We start from the raw sequence: 17,330 nt of genomic DNA, 5'->3' as shown, positions 1-17,330 counted from the left end.
AACATTTTTAGATAGTACATGTATTACTAAAACAATTAAATTTGAATATGATCCCCTATTACTATAATGATTAATGTTATATTGTTATTATATGGGACGTCTCCCATCTTTTAGAGTTTTCCTTCACATTATTGATTAGTCAGCTGACACACACGTCTTACAAATAACATAAACACGCATTTGCTACACCAGACTCTGAATAAAAATAATTTATTCTTTTTTTATTTTTTTTGCTAGATTCTAAATCCCACTTCGTGACCAAGCAAAATTACTTGGCTAAACAGAAGTTCTTTTTAAAACAACATTCAGCACACTGGGGAAAGCAACTGTTCACAAACAATCAGCCTTCACTCGTTTCAGTCATTTCAACATACAGTATTTGGCAATTGCTTCATTCTTTCAAATATCTTCACATATTCACATACTCACGTTCTCTTTTACAATTGCATTTCATTCATAGAATAAAGTTTTCTTTCAATTGTATTTCATTCACATAGATCTCTATCACATGTGCTATAAACTCACTCGAGGTTGTGCGTCTTTTTTTTATCTATAAGGTTTCACCATGCAACACACTTAAACACGTCTTTTCCTTCATGCTTATTAAAACAACTTCTTAGGCCGCAAGCTGGTATCACTTTCATTAAATTAGGAATTCATCTTACCTTATTTTTATACGTGCTAGTTTCCAGATCATGAAAAAGTCCGTGGCGAAACCGAGCTCAATGGTAACAAGGAAACACTAATTTCCGTGGCGATCTCCGGTTCCAGCGACAATCAAGGACAATACACTCGGGAAATCACACAGCACAATTCAACAACAAGAAAGCATTCCCATCAAAAGTTACACGGTCACAAAGAACATTCTGACTTAACAAAGAAAACATACGAGCTTGAACCTGTATTTCGTATCAAGTGTGCTGACCACCGCGCCACCATGCTCTTCCTTTTAGTACCTAAAATACACAACTTCCATTCATACACAATCAAGCACATTCTGCTTATCACAAGAACTTGTCTCTCTTCTCATTTAGTATTATTAAAAGGGCATTTTTCCTTTAAACTTGATCAGAGTTTAAAAGGAAAAATGTTTTGCACATTTACAAGCCTTAAACAAAAGTGGAGGCATTCTATTTGTGTTAAACCAATTACACAAATCGATAATTATCTTTCTTTGTTATGTGAGAAACTGTCTCATTTTTAAATTTACACTTATCCAATTAATCCCTTCTTAATCAGTATGGCCAGTACTCACCGGAAGGTAAAAAGGCATGCTTCTCATTGCAAGTTTTAAAACCAAATGTATTTATTCCTTTTCCAATTTTTAGTTAGAGCTCTTTGCATTACAGTTTCGTTTTAAACATTAGCTTATAACGTAGGTTCATCATTTAAGCTATATTTAAAAGGCAATTTCAATCATTTCTGTGTGTTTAAACACACGGCATGATTCTTTTTAACAGTACCATCATAGGTGGGGTTTGCCAAAACCTTTAACCTTTAAGGCAGAGTGATTACAACAGCTGCTCAGCTCACTGACTGCGTTTTAACACGTGGACGAACCGTGTGCATTGGATTTCTATTATGCCATTAAAGATTTCTACAATTTATTTTAGCGAGCGCGATCGAGCCATTTTGGATTTTATCAGCATTTTTACCGTTCATCTGTAAGTAACCGATTTTCAGATCCTCTGGATGCGGGATTAATTCATCAGACAACAAAGTAAGTGCCGGCATGCCTATCTTCATCAAATCTTAACGCGCAGCTCTTTATTGCTTTTACAAAATATTGTTTCTAATGGCTAAACGATGCAACTTATTTAAATAAGTGTTCCCCAACACGGCATTTACTTTTCAGGTAGGTTTTGGACTTCGTACGGCAGTTAAATAATCTGTGTTGCCCACGCGGGTGCCGTTTCATTTTATTCAGGACAACCAATCTCATGCTATAAGTTTAAAACTGTTGTTTCTATTTATTTTTTCCAGTTTAATCCCACATTTATACACATGCTTTGGACTTAAATTTCCAACCTGCTTGGTGTAGTTAACAGACGCAACCACAAGTCATTGGCAGCTGTCTTTTCTTGCCCATTGCTCGCTACAAGACCGCCTCTTGTCTTTTGTCGGGATTAATTACGATTATTATTAATTCATAATATCCCCATTCCAATTAGGGCCTGGCATCTTAACTCGGTCGGGGTGTCCATGTATGAGCACGCGACCAATCCCCAAATATATTCAATATTTCGACCAAACCCTTCATTGCCGTCATTATCAGAAGCATATTATATATATATATATATATATATTAGAAATACTATACGGTTATTAATGTAGCCATATCCTGCTCGCATCGCCATTTTGTTTCCTTAAGAGGCATTAGCTCTCTGGAAATGTGTTCTTTTCAATTGCGGCGTTTTAATTAACCTGAATTTAAATAATTATAAATAAAAAAGGTATTATCCCCCCAGCATGCAATATGACAGTTACAAGATTACACGAGAAGTATAAAGGATAATTTAGCTCTTTACTGACGGGTTCACGTGGTATTACAGACGGGAAGCTTATGACAGACTCTATCAAGCAATGTGGGGGGTCTTGATCAACGTGGTCTGCCATCTTTCGTCGCCACGCTGAAAGGATTTTCACCGGACGGAAGACATAATCTTCCGCCCGGCAGCTTCAAAGTGTTGGCCGTAGGTCCATCCTTATATTCTGGTTGCTCCATGTGCAGGCTCCTTCTCTAGATCCAAACAAGGACAGAAAAGGACTCAAACCCCACCTTCAAAAATACAGGAATAGCACAATGCCTTCATACAGAAAGAGGATGGTGTGCTGACAAAAGACAGAAATATACTAGTCTGTCTTTAGGCTGACTATTCAATTCTCCAGTTGTCTTTGGCTCTCTAGTCCTCTGCTTGGCTCGGCAATTCTAAATGCTGATGCTGAGCCCCTGTGTACCATACTTGGTCTGCCTGTATGAATGAATCCATAACAGTGGGCACAGAGAACAGTGACATTAAACTTAATAACAAAACATATTATAACAGCTGGATAAGCAGATTATGGAACAGACAGATAGACTATTGACAATACTATGGTGAATATTATTATTATTATTGTTGTTGTTATTGATGTTCAAATCAGGTTCTCCTGTCAAACCCCAGCAGTGTCAAGTGCAACACAGGAACCTTTCCTAGACTAAATGCTCAGCAGTTTCTGGGCATACCGACAGAGATCGGGCCAATTTAGAGATGTCAGTAAACCCGATTTGTATGATTTTAGGATGTGGAAGGAGACCTGAAGCAAGCACCAAGAGAGAAAACAATACAAACACCCAAATAGTTACTTTTCATGAAATTTAAACACATCTTTGTGGAGCTGTGCTAAACTCTACATCGCCACACTGCTCTACTAGCATTGATATTATTGTAGTTTTTAAAGGGATGTTAGAGGTACCACTTGTAACTGATTATAAGAAACTAACAAGGCATAGCCCTAGGCATACTTAGTAATATCGTAGTTTAGGCCAAAGGATCTGAAGATACAAAAGTACTTAATCTGAGGTAGACACAGACCCAAACAGAAGCACAGTATAATATTCAGTTGTTTTTATGAATCTCCCACTGTAGAGAGCTTCAGAGCTTTAGAAAATGTTTGATCCGCTTTGTCATAAAAAATGACACCCTGGGGTCCTTGCCAGAAAATAATATGATCTGTTATCTGTATTTTTGCTTTTAGTCTTGCTTGTTTTAACTGTACAGCGCTTCGGTCAGTTGTAATGCTGTGTTTTTAAGCGCTTAACAAATAAAAATGGTATGGTATGGTATGGTATGTTATGTTCAAGAAAGAATTGTTATCCTTATGACCCCAACCTGGACACAGTGGGTATTATGAAAGGATGGATGGAATTATTGTTATTATTATTACATAATAATCTGTTCATTTTCAGATGCCTCTTATTCTAGTGTGAGGCCGCACAAAGGTGAAGTCTATACAAGAAGCAACTAATGCAAGGCGGATATTGTAATTGGTCCAGTACAAGATAGTATTAATATTTATACAATCCCAAATCACAAAAAGTTGGGACAGTATGGAAAATGCAAAGAAAAAAATGCAGTGACTCTTAAATTTATTTTGACTTTTATTTCATTGCAGACAGTGTGAACCCAAGATATTTCTTATTTTGTCTGGCCAGCTTCATTTCATTTGTTAATGTACATCCATTCCTGCATTTCAGGCCTGCAACACATTCCAGAAAAAGTTAGGACAGGGGCAAATTAGGGCCAGTAATGAGGTAAAATAATTAAATAATGATGGGATTTCAAACAGGAGATGTCAACAGGTGATTGTAATCATTATTTGGTATCCACGAAAGGCTGAGACGTTGAGGAGGAAAGATGGACAGAGGATCTCCAGTTTGTTAACAAATGCATGGGAAAAGTATTGAAATGTTTAAAAACAATGCTCCTCAAAGAAAGATAGGAAGGGATTTGCATATTTCTCCCTCTGCAGTGCATAATATCATTAAACAATTCAAGGAGTCTGAAGGAATTTCAGTGCATGAAGGGCAAGGATGTAAGCCTAAACTGAACACTTATGATCTCTGAATACACTGCATCAGAAACTGTCACTCATCACTAGCTGATAGAACCACAAGGACAAAGGGATTACTTTGGCAAACCTTTGTCAAGTGGTACAATATGGAGTTACATTCACAAATACCACTTAAACTTTATTGTGCAAAAAGAAGATTTATGATAACCATGTCCAGAAGCGGTGTCTACTTCTCTGGGCTTAGAGGCATCTGGGATGGACCATCAAACGGTGTAAATGTGCACTGTGGTCAGACAAATCTATATTCCACATCTGTTTTTGGAAGAAATGGATGCTGTGTGCTTTGGACCAAAGACATAAAGGACCATCCAGACTTATCAGCAACAAATCTAAAAGCAAGGGTCTGTCATGATATGGGGTTGCGTCAGTGCTCTTGGCAAAGGTAATTTATACTTCTGTGATGGCAGCATTAATGCAGAAAAGTACTTTGAGATTTTAGAGCAACATATGCTGCGTTCAAGACGACAGCAAGTCCATGCATTGTTCAACAAGACGATTTAAAACAAAATTCTGCACACATTACAAAGACATGGCTGTAGAAGAAGAGGGTACGGGTACTATACTGGCCTGCTTGCAGTCCTCACCTATCCTCAATAGAGAATGTGTGGAGGATTGGAAACAAGAAATGTGACAACGGCAATCCTGTACTGTTGTATAACTTAGGAGGTGTTTTTGCAGGAAGAATGGGGGAAAAATTACACCTAAAATGCTTCATCTCTTGGTATCCTCAGTGCCAAAATATCTTTCAAGTGTTGTGAGAAGGAATGGCGACATTACAAAATGGTGAATGTTTTACCTGTCCCAACTTTTTTTGGAATGTTTTGCTGGCCTGAAACACAGGAATGGATGTATATTAACAAGTGAAATGAAATTGACCAGACGAAACATGAAATATCTTGGGTTCATACTGTCAGCAAAGAAATAAAAGTCAAAGTAAATTTAAGAATCACTGTGTTTTTTTTGTTTTGTTATTTGTATTTTCCATACCGTCCCAACTTTTTCTGATTTGGGTTTGTATTATTTGGCAGCTTTTGTAACTGTGAATCTATGTCAGCATACAGTTGGAAAGGCCTATTTATGGAAAGTTATACAGAATGTGTGATATTAATGACTAGTGGTGCTAAGAACTGTAGTCACGTGTGCTGTATGTCTTGTCAGTGGTGTCTGAAGGGTGGTGACACTAGACGGGCGTGTGCTTTTCATTATATTGCTTAATGAATGTAACGTTACCAGTACAAATAAGTTTAATATCTATTTTAAGTGTTTGGAGCCTCTTGTGATATTTTTAAAGTGTTCTTTTAAACCAGTTTATTCACGCAAAGACATTGAAGTGACTATTAAATAGGTTTGTTGTAGAATTTTAAAACAATGTCATCTGGTTCGTTGGCATTATCCTTTACATCAGTTCATCCATAGAGTTTCTAATTTGATCACTTCTGCAAGACATTGTGTTTCAATTCCTCATGACCTTGGTAAGTCTAATATGTAGCTTTCAGTAATTGCCCTAGGTATAACCTCCTGGTTATACCTCCATTTTCCGTAATACAGTGTACAGTAAAATATATTATGGTCATATGTTTCAAAAGGCAATGAGAAAGTGATGGGTGATATGGCAGAGCCCTCTCACCAATAGCGTAAACATGTCAGGAGTGCATTTTGAGTCCATCATATGTCCTGTCATGAAACAACAGGCACTTCACAGAGGAGAAACAGGAGCATACACCAAGCAACTGGGTTAACTAAAATTTCTTAGTAATAAGAACAGCAGCAGCTCCAGAATGTCATTAAAGAGTAGGCCTCAATTTGAAATAAGTGGGCATAATGTTATCTTTAAGATGGATAAATATACACTTATTTAATAAAAAAATGAGAATTCCAGTCATGCTAACATAAATGGTGTCAACATTTTATTTTTGCACAATTAGTTTAAACGATTTTTGTTAACATTAAAATAAAGCCCATTACAAATGGTGAAAATGACTTGACAAATCTATCTTTCTATTACACTACAACATATCATCCCATTTCAAGTCACAAATACCCTAATAATATCTCTTATAACTTTGACCAGTAGTATTATATAATAGTAAACAGACAGACCCTTTGACATTTGGTGGCACAGGGGGTGTCTATTTTCCAGCACACTCGTTAGTAGTGTTGGTAGCAAACCCATCACTATAGTTAGCACAGCTAGTGGCAGAGTTTTTACTTGGTATTGGGGCATGGCTGAAATGCTCAATGCTAGCATTAGATATTGCAGTTGTGGTCGTTTCCTTTGGCTAAGAAAACTTAAAATGTTTTTTTGTTGAGACACTGTTCAGTCATATTTTGCCTTTTTCATGTTCCCTCCAGATAAACTTACCCCAACTAGTAAATTCAATAAATTGCTAGTTGATAGTCTCCAGTTAGCATTACATGTTTTGAGAGACTGTGATTGGCAAAATTTAAAATCAGTCTTATTTTCTAAACTTTGTTACATTGACACATGGCTTAAAATCACTATCCATATACTGTATATGTTTCCAAATAATTTAACAGGAACTCTTGTAGTGATAGAATTAACTCTGGTGATTTTGCTGTGTACATCTATAATTAATTGAGATTTTAATCAAGGGAGATGTGTAATAAAATACATTTATGCAGTATAGACTAATGCTCATTAAAAAATAAATAACTAAAAAAAATAAATAAGCAAATAAATAAATAAGAAGCAAACTTTAAAGCAGGGAAGGCCAATGAGAAAAGTGGATGGGCATAGGTCTATTTGGGTCCTATACTGGGGCTGCACGTGGATTAGGAGACAAAGCAATCTCTAATAAGCCCTGGCACCAACTTAAAAAAACAAATCTCAAAATTAGAACTTTATTATGGAGTATGCAAGAATTCGCTTCACTTAGTTGTTTCTGTGTAGACAGAAATGAGTGCCTGCCTACTCAGCTAGCTCCTACTGAGTAGAAACTGCAAAAAGCTGAAAAAAGAAATAAAACAACCAGTAAGATCTACGCGCAAAAGTGCAAAAACTGTGTAAAATACAACTGAACTAATTAACTAACTAATAATGCATAAAACCATAGTAACCCATTACAAATAAAAGAATATGAAAAGAAATGGAATAAACAACAAAAGCACGTAAAAGCAATATTTGTTTACATGGTGTTGAACATGACAAAGTATATTCATATGTTTTAGGCTTGCAACAAAATAAAAAAAAACAAGGCTTGTCTCTTCTTGGAGAACCCCTTACCTCTTGTAGTAGGCCCTTAAAACTGATAAAATAAACACTATCATTACTGTTATTAAAGGTCATTGCCAGCACAGGTTAAGTGACTAGAACAGGTTGCCCGTAGTCACCTTTGCCTTGGCTTTGTTACTGATTCCTTCCTTAGGTACTAATTAATTCCCTGCATATTACTTGGAGCCTATTTTAATTATTTGATTTGATTAACTGCTTGTCTTTTTCCATTAATGTGATTGCTGATTTTTAAGATTTTTGGCGTAACAACTTTAGCTGAGTCGTAACCTTTTTTCATTCTCTGACACACTTAGGATAATAGCAATTACTTGTAACCTTTGATCTATATTTTATTTTAAAAAATGAGGGCAATGACACAGTGGGTTTTTATTTATGTTCTGCCTATGTCCTAGTTCATGACTTCAGGGGTCTACGTTATTAAAACTGTTTGCTCCAACCCCTCAGAATATTTGTCTGCACTGCTTAGTTTTCCAAACCCCATTGTTCACTTCCCATCAAATACTTATTCAGCTTTCCAGCTCTATTTAAGTATCTCTATTCATCTTGACAGTCACACTGAAGACTGGCCTGTTGTCTCACTGACTTTTAAATGGCTGTCCCTCCATTCAGTGATTTTAATGGCTTCTCCTCTTTACTGTGAAAAGTGACACAAAAATGTTAGACACATAGCATAACATTTTCAAACTCAAGTAATCCAATTTAAAGTTAATTGGGGGCTGGAGCCTATTTTGGAAAGACTGAGAGCAAGGCTGTGAATGACCCTGGATAAGGCACAAGTTCATTGCATGCTAAGTGTATTCTGCAGTATAAAATTATTTGTATTGTATTTGTATTATATATTAAAAATGTGTATATATTCCAAGGTTGATGGACTGGCATCCCAGCTGGGTTGGTTGCTGGTGCTTTTCCTGGCCGGGAGGGCATAGTGGATAGACAGGGAGCAATTGTTTATCCAGAACAGTTCCTTCTCTGGTACACTAGATGTGCACGTTCACATGGCAAAATGGGAATTGAAGTTTCAGTGGGTAGCCCTCCTGGATGTTCTGGGAGGTGTTAGGGTGTGCTGCCAAAAGAAGAGGAGTCCTTATTTTAAGGAGGTTCCATCTGACCCAGAATTGCTACCCGAATACAACATGGTAGCACTGAAAGTACTCTCATAAAGGCTTAAAGGAACCCACTCGACCTGATCTGGGTGAGTCAGAGTTGGGAGGCAAATGGTGACACTCACCTGGAGGAGTGGAAGTAGGGAAAAGAGTGATATTTTATCTGTGGTTGTGGAAGTGGATCTTGTTCATTTGTAAAGGTGTTGTGCTTAAAAACCCCGGACTGTATTGGTGTCTGGAGTTTGGGACTCGGTGGTGCTCCCTACTAGTTAAAATATATATGTTTGCTTTTTTAATAAAATTGTTGCATGTTGTATAAGTGTACTAGCTAGAGAAATGCAATAAAGGAAAGACACACATACCTTCTTGATTTGGACGATTGCTGATACCATTACTGGCAGACACAAAGACATCACGGTAATACAGATTGTACTATTCATGGAAGTAACACTGCAAATAATACTTCACTGTGGTCGGTTGGATTTCTTTGTGTGGGCACCCATGTATTATTAAACTAGTTACATTTAATTGCAAACAGCTCTTTTAAAAAAGTCAAAGCCTCTTCAATATTGAAAATTTTCAATTTTCAGACAAGGTGATCAATATTGAGAGCAACATGAAGTCAGCCGTGATAGTAGCTGGCAGTGATCCTGTAACAATGCAATTACATATTTCTGTGGCATCAGCACAGCAGTTCATTCAATACCAAAACCCTAATTTAAAAAAAAAATGTGCAGAGTGAGTTTGAAGTAGGGAAGGTCAGGAACCTGTTGGCATTTCCAGCTCCTTTTGTCTAGTTTCATTTATTTCCCAAAAGAGCTGTCTTTTCAGCAGGCAGGACTCACACAACTGACTCTAGGGGGCAGTGTGGCCTGTAGTGTACACCCGTCTTTGGAAGTGTATAATGATTGCAGAAGTGATGGGCTAACTAGCCAGACTATTTGGCAAGTAGCCACTGAATTGTCATGTGCTGTGGAGGTTCCAGATTTTAGTCTTCCTCAGAGCTCAAAAACTGGAGGTTCTGTCTGTTCAGTGTTATACATGAGTTCTTTAGGCAAGGAAAAGGTTCTGCACTGCACTGGAGGAAGGTTAGACCTCAAAAGACTGGTAGCTAAATGAGTGTGTCTAAGCATGGCCACAGCTGTGCTACATATACAGCAAAAGAGATGGACACCTGGTCAGCTGTCCAGCAAAGTGAGAGAGCAATGTTCCATCATGCCTTTATATGTGAGCTCGAGTTATGTTGGGAGGTAAATGATCAAGTAGGGAGAGATAGCCATGTTTCAGATTTTTATATAAGGTTTCTAAATAAAGGAAGATAAGTTCTTATAATCTAAGCAACCATCGGGTAATGGGAACGCTGCAGATTGCATTGCAAAATATAAAGTATAATGCATGTGTAGCAGAGCATTGTAAAGTGAAGTGAGTCTGCTCCCGAAAAATACTTTCTTATATTAGTAATGAGTGAAACAGCCAAGTTTAGCTGTGTGAAACTAATGCTAAAATTTATTTTGAATGCAATTTTGCAGTCACAAAGCTTGCTAAAAAAGAGTTTTTTGGAATTTTCAAACTTTTTTTGAGGGAGAAAGACAAGGAATATCGCTCTCTAAAGCTTCATTCACCCTTCTGTGCTTTTTGTGTTTTTTTATTCAGCTGCTGTATAACACAGGTAATCTACAACACACTTATTATATTTTGCGGCATGCCAGTTAAATGCATTATAATTTATTTCTCTTGTTCACATCAGGTTGGAGTAGTGTGATTTTTCAAATGTGACATGCTGAATATTTCTAATAAAAACACATACCAAAACACTCCATCATGCACATTAATTGCTGCATTCTCTCCACAGGAAAATTCACCATATAGAAAGCTCTCCTGCTTCTTGATTCCTGCAGAAGGGGGTGAGGATATACAGTACATCCTACAAGCACTGTGGAGTTTCCAGTTTCATTTATATTTCTGATGCATCTTTAGGATTACAGTCACCAAGATTGCCATCATAATTGGCAAAGTGGGTAAAGTAATGCAAGAATAAGCGCAATTCAAGTCTCACAGCTCAACTAAATGTCTACATGTGATAGGCAATGAAGCTCAAAATCAAAAGCCCTGATTGGTCAACTTGAGCCCAAACAGCTCTCCTTTAATTCCACTAACTGAGATGTAGGCTTCTACTATCTCAGAGGATCAATTAGAGCAACTCATGGCAAGTGAATCTAGCACTTAAAGAGACACTGGTTACACTTAAACCTATCATCTTTGATCATGTGGCTGCTAATTCAAATTGGATGAGCGTTAATTGAGCTTCTTAAAGGATATCAACCTGCATGTTCCCGTGTACAAGTGGAGTTACACATTTGTTAGCATTGCTATCTCATGGCTTCCAAGAATCAGGCTGTGTACTGACCAGACGAAAAACTGGCAGAGCAAAAAGGTTAACAGGGCTCAGGGACCACTATGTGAAAAAGATAACACTATCTTAGGAAGAAGCATTGGTGAAAAAGCGAGAAAGTGGACAAACAGCAAAGCACCAAAGTCCACTTTGATAACTAAAAATCAATATCAATAACAACTCTCTAAACTGTGATGATAAATGACAAATGAACAAAGGGTGTTTTATACACAGTACAAAAACTTGAATGCTAAAGATACATAAAGCCTCTCCATCTCAAAAAGTATTAGCCTCATGACATCATGTATCACAGCTTGAGTCTTCCACATGGAAGGAAATGGACACCATTGCCAACAACAATATAGGTGCAGAAATTCAAAAATACATGAAATGGTGATCAAAAACAAAACACAAAATAATGGATAATAAAACTTCACTTAAATAATGATCAAAATAATCATATAATCTGTAAAAAGACTCAAAAATAAACATAAAGGTGTGTGGGGTCTTCGCCATATACTTAAAACTGTTTGAAAAAATAAACAATCTTCTCACAGATGAGTTCAATATGGAACTGAATGAAAGATTTAAGATGGCAGATTTATAAGTCAGAAACAGGAAGAGGAGGGTTCTTGTGAGACAAAAACCGGAAGTGATGTAATCAGGGCACACTGTCTTGAGAGGCGGAAATGATGTCATTGGGAGGTGGGTTTTTCTAACGTCTGCAGATGGGAATAAAGAGAAAGCATCAGAGGAGCCCATAAATCATCTCCCATTGACACGTGTGTGAAAATCAAAATGAACGTAAAATTACAAAATACATGCAAAACTGGACAAAAGTGTACGTCCCGACATCACAGATTTACAGCAGGTATCAGCTCTTCACCAGATCCTGTCTTTGAGGCATTTGTACATTCATAATATGACTTTGTCATTTCTTTCACTTGATACTTATTCATTTAAGTGGTGATTTCTGAATTAGCTCAGTGTAAGTGTGCACTATGATGGGCTTGTGTCCCACCCCAGGCTGGTTCCTGCCATGTTCCTTGATGCTGCTACTATATAGTCCAACTCTTGGCTATTAAATGTGACTGCAAGGACTAGTCCAAAAGCACAAAAAAATTCATCCCCAAAACCAAAACCTCAAATAAATATTTAAATATGTTATTAAGCAACAATTAATCAACAAAACTATAAGAGTAAATCATAGGGACCACTTTTTTAATCTTCTACCTATTCTTTATCAAACTCTGTTAACCCATTAAGGGTGAAGTCTACCTCAGCAGTATTTGGGGCAAGGCAAGAAGAAATGCTTAGTTGTGCATCAATCCACCGCAGAAGATCCTTATAAACACAGCTAAATGTTGGCAATCTAGAGTCATCAACACCCCTAATATGTTTAAGACACAACAGGCAGGAATGGTGGGGTTGATATTGTGATAAGTGGTCCGTGGCACTGTGCTGATCTTAAATGAATAATTATGCCCAGCAAGACTGCAGGCTCTAATCGGGTGCGAGCGCCCGATCACAAAGTCACGTGCAAGTGAGAGCATCAGGCAGGTGCCTCATTAATTCCTCGAAGGGCATGGTGCATTCATATCTGCACACCATTAGGAGCATTAGTGTAAAAGGAGGCTGCACAGGACAGAAGGGGGAACAGAAGAAAAAAAAAACAGCCATGAGAACAGCATCAGTGGGAGAGATAGGACGAGCCAGCCAGCGTGTGTGAAAGGCAACATGGTGGATGTCCCTGCAATGGAGTGAAAGATCAGCGCACTAGGGCCGGATCATCCCCACTGATTTAATGTTTTGGAGTGGGTGCAATCATGGTGGAGTCCTCTGTAGGGATCCGAGGTATGCTGGAGTGAGCGAGAAGGAAGATGAGAGGATAACTGACCCTGAGCGGTCTGGTCAATGCCGCTCATGGCAAACAAGATGGGGGGGACTAGTGGAGAGGACCATGACTGCTAGTTTCTCTGCCAGCTGAGCAAACAATGGGTGAGCTGGGGAGATAAAGTGGCCATTGCACTGGGCACGTCAGATGAAACAAGAACCTGATTACTGTGATGCTTTTATTCTTGCTTTAAGTTCTGGATTTTAATCACACGGATGTTCACTATTTTTATGGATTATTTATTTATTTATAGAAGAGAGCACTGAACTTTGGACACTGTTTCGTAGGATTGTTTTTTAATAAAAGCACTTGGCACCTTTATGAACCTACCCCTTCCTTTGTGTGTGAGTCTTCATCCGCTGGCTCATCCCTTGGGTACATTACTGGCGGTAGCATGGGGCTGACTCACACTGTCACAGGTATACTTGAAGAAAAACCTATTCGAGTTTAGAAAGTACCCAAGTCAGAATTAAAACCCAGGGTGCACAGGGAGCTAATCACAGTGTGACTATTCTTTCCTGTTCTCTTTGCAAATACAAACAGAAAGCAGACTGTCCTCACTGGAGCCCAGTAGCAGGACTGTGTCTGGAGCTTATTTGAATAGGAGAACTTCAAGGAAATGTTGTGGTTGGAATCATGTGTGGCTATCTTTGCTCTGGATCTGAAATTTCTCCCAACTTACTTTACGGTTAAACTACTCCAAGATTCTGTACAACCAATAAAAATCCAACAAGACAGCTACAAAAAGAGTCTAGGATGTGTCAACCAAAGTCATGACCAGTTGTAAATGGAGCACAAACAAAAGACAAGGTTTGGGGCACCCTCAGGCAAACCCTGTTAAAATTGATGATCAAAATAATAAACACAAAATTAACATGTGGTTTGAAATATGTCTGCACATACATGAGTCTATATTTAGACTGAGTCAAAGATGGTGGAGATGCCAGTTAAGAGGTGGGCAGGGAGGAAGAGGCGGGCTCGAGGGATCAGAACCTGGAAGTGATATCACTCGTCTTCCCGTTGCCAGTTAGCAGATCTGCAGAAAACAGGAGAGGAGTGTCATTAGGCAAGTGCCAACCCCTAACTAGGGAGGTAGGGGGTTGTTCACCATTAGATGAGCCCTAAAGTCGACTCCCAAGCTCACATGTGTGACACAGTGTTGTCAGCTCCCCACCATAGATTGCCTGCTGTGTACAGAGCACATACAGACTGGTGTCCCAACATCTGCATTATAGTGTTGCAAGACACAAGACCCTTTTCTTCTGGTATGACTACAGGATATCCATGGCGCTATATGCATGCTAACTGACCAGCCCATTTTTTCTAGTTTTATGTATTACTCCTGTTATTTCTTTCTCTCCTCTTACCAGCATTTTCTTTCTCTCTCTCATATTTACAAAGCCGTACTTGACAAGAAATCTAGTCTCCACTGATCAGTGTTTGGGTCAATACGTGCAAACAAATACCCTTAGGTGTTAAAACTGCCTGGGCTGAATGTCATTTCTCCAAGAAAAAGAAAATCAATGCGCATTACCCCGCCTGCAAACTTCTTTCCCAGCTGACCTGCGGGGTGGCATTCTGTATGCTGCTAATTGTCCGGCTAATACAAAAGAAAATCTGAGCTGAACTTGTGAAAGCGGCAGCACCCGAAGGTGACCTTTTAACACTGGTAGGAAAGTAGTGCGAGTCTAATTGAAGCAAATAAATCAGCAGAAAGTGAGGGTATTTGGCTAATGGTGGCGAAAGCTCTTAATTATGAAATAATACATCTTGTAAATGTGCTCCAGTCCTCATTCAGGTGTGGGAAAGCAGAGAGTATACCCGGCGAAGGTCAGGACTGCCGTAAAAAGAGTACTGAGTGCCCACTTCCATGTATAATGACACAGAGACACATAATAAAGCCTGACTGGATTCTCATTTTCTTGATTTATTTCTTTTGTTGTCTGAGACAAGTGAGACTGCTGCACTGCATACTTGCACAGGTAACTGTCAATCTACTGTAGCCCTTCAACGTAAAGATTACATTCCATCCAAGTAAAGGGTGCTACCTCACAGAACATGGAGAATCCCACTACAGCACTGTGCTTACCCGACTGCTAGCAGATTCTAACAATCTCTTCCATTGATCTGTTTTGCAGACACTTCCTCTTCAAGCATGGATCGGGTTCTTCTGCTCTGTTCAGCGCTGCCAGCCAGAACTACCCACTCACCTCCAACACAGTGTACTCTCCACCACCCCGGCCTCTGCCCAGGAGCACATTCTCCCGTCCTACTTTCACATTCAGCAAGCCTTATAAGTGCTGCAACTGGAAGTGCACAGCATTGAGTGCCAGCGCCATCACTGTCACCCTGGCACTTTTACTTGCCTATGTCATCGGTAAGTCTCTTCAATTTTAACATCACAGTGGGGCTCAAGATCAATTCTTTATTTTCATTTTTGCCACACAGATGTTTGCAGGATACATTACATCTGTGTAGAGTTCAGACCTGGCTTTAACAAAGGTATAGAACAAGTGCCTATTAACAAAAATGTATTTTATAACAAAATAATTGAGATTCATTTGTAATTACTGGAGGTAGACTTTCTTATATTTGGACCTAAAGTAGCCAACAAGGCCAGGTCACCCATGCTAGGGTTTCTGTCTGTTCTGTTAATTGTGTTATTGAAGTCCTACTGTGTCTGGACCCATGCTGCCCAGTACTGTTAAGTCTTATCTGAGATTTTCCTGTGTTTCTGAGACACTCAGTTGACTCATTTTTATTCTGATCATCAAAGTCCTTTCTTGTCAAAACCTCCCTTTTACTGAGCCCATGGTAGCAAAGATGCCGGATTTCCTTTTAGATTCTGAACGGCTCAGCCCATCTTCAGCAAGTGCTCACTTTACGTTTCCTGCAGACGTTCATTTTTTGTATTCTGGCTTATTCAGTCAGTGTTTATAAATGCACAGTAACCTTGTTCTGCATTTGGGATGGCTAAGCCCATCTGTGTAATGTCCTCAGTTAGGCATTTCTGTTTAAAATAGAACTGGTTAAATTTGTTTGCATTTATGGCCAATACAGTTCTACTCTAACACATCCTCACTTTATATTTTGTTTAAAATTCTGCATTCTGGGCAGTTCATTCTGTGCCCTTTAAGCCATCACCATAGCTTTCTTATAGAAGCTGTTATTTTTACAGACCATATCCTGGCTTCCCTGTGAAGTCTTCCTTGTGGATGCTCAATAGAAGTAAAGGTGCTTATTTCTTTTATATTTTAGTTAAATCCATCTATCCCTATCAAGTTATCACTTATGGTGTCCCATATAAGTAGATCTTCTCAGCTCCGGCTGCATTCTGGACAGTTCAGCCTGTCTCTGTCAAGTCATCAGTATGGCTTATCTGTATAAGCAGGCCCACTGAGCTCATTTGTATTCTGGTCAGTTGAGCAAATGCTCTAAACACAGAGTAGATCACCTCCGGCTAAACTGGGGATGTTTTTGTCAGTCCCTGTCAAGTCCTCAGTGTGACTCCCCTGTATAAGAACACCTGATCAACTAATCTGCATTCAAATTATTCTGTCCATGAAATAGGCAAGCCATCCTAGTGGCTGTTATGCAAATGCAGAGCTGCTGAGCTTCTTACAATTTGGCTAGTTCAGCACGTCCCTGGCAAGTCCATACATTGGATTACCCAAGGATGACACACTCCTCAACTTCTGCTAATTCTCACCAATTTTGTCCTGTCCTGGTAAATGAAACCTATTGCTTCTTTTATGAAAACAAGATGAATGATATCCTATCACAATTTGGAGAGTTTACTCCATCCTGGGCAAGTCCTTAGTGTGACCTTCCTGTACGCACAAGCCAGGTCAACTTATCTTTATCCTGTTCACATAAGCGCCAGCCCTGGTTAGTCTTCCTGGTGACTATTATGTGAAAACAGAGCTGCTGATGTTTCTATTACATTTTAGACAGTTCAGTTCTTAGTCCTTTCTGTGGATATTAACAACAACAACAACATTTATTTATATAGCATATTGTCATACAAATAATGTAGCTCAAAGTGCTTTACATGATGAAGAAAAGAGAAAAAAA

The 17,330-nt window shown here is 38.7% G+C and overlaps 1 protein-coding gene across 1 annotated transcript in view; it reads left to right on the top strand.

Moving 5' to 3' along the window:
- The window catches only part of tenm1 (teneurin transmembrane protein 1), a 900,581-nt gene that overhangs the window by 551,224 nt on the left and 332,027 nt on the right, over window positions 1-17,330 (top strand). Inside the window, 1 exon segment of the mRNA XM_051935222.1 lies at window positions 15,395-15,633. Within this exon segment, the coding sequence (XP_051791182.1) occupies window positions 15,395-15,633 (239 nt within the window).

Source organism: Erpetoichthys calabaricus, chromosome 12, assembly GCF_900747795.2.
Source record: "Erpetoichthys calabaricus chromosome 12, fErpCal1.3, whole genome shotgun sequence".
NCBI lineage: Eukaryota > Metazoa > Chordata > Cladistia > Polypteriformes > Polypteridae > Erpetoichthys > Erpetoichthys calabaricus.
This window is presented reverse-complemented; position numbering and strand designations above follow the sequence as displayed.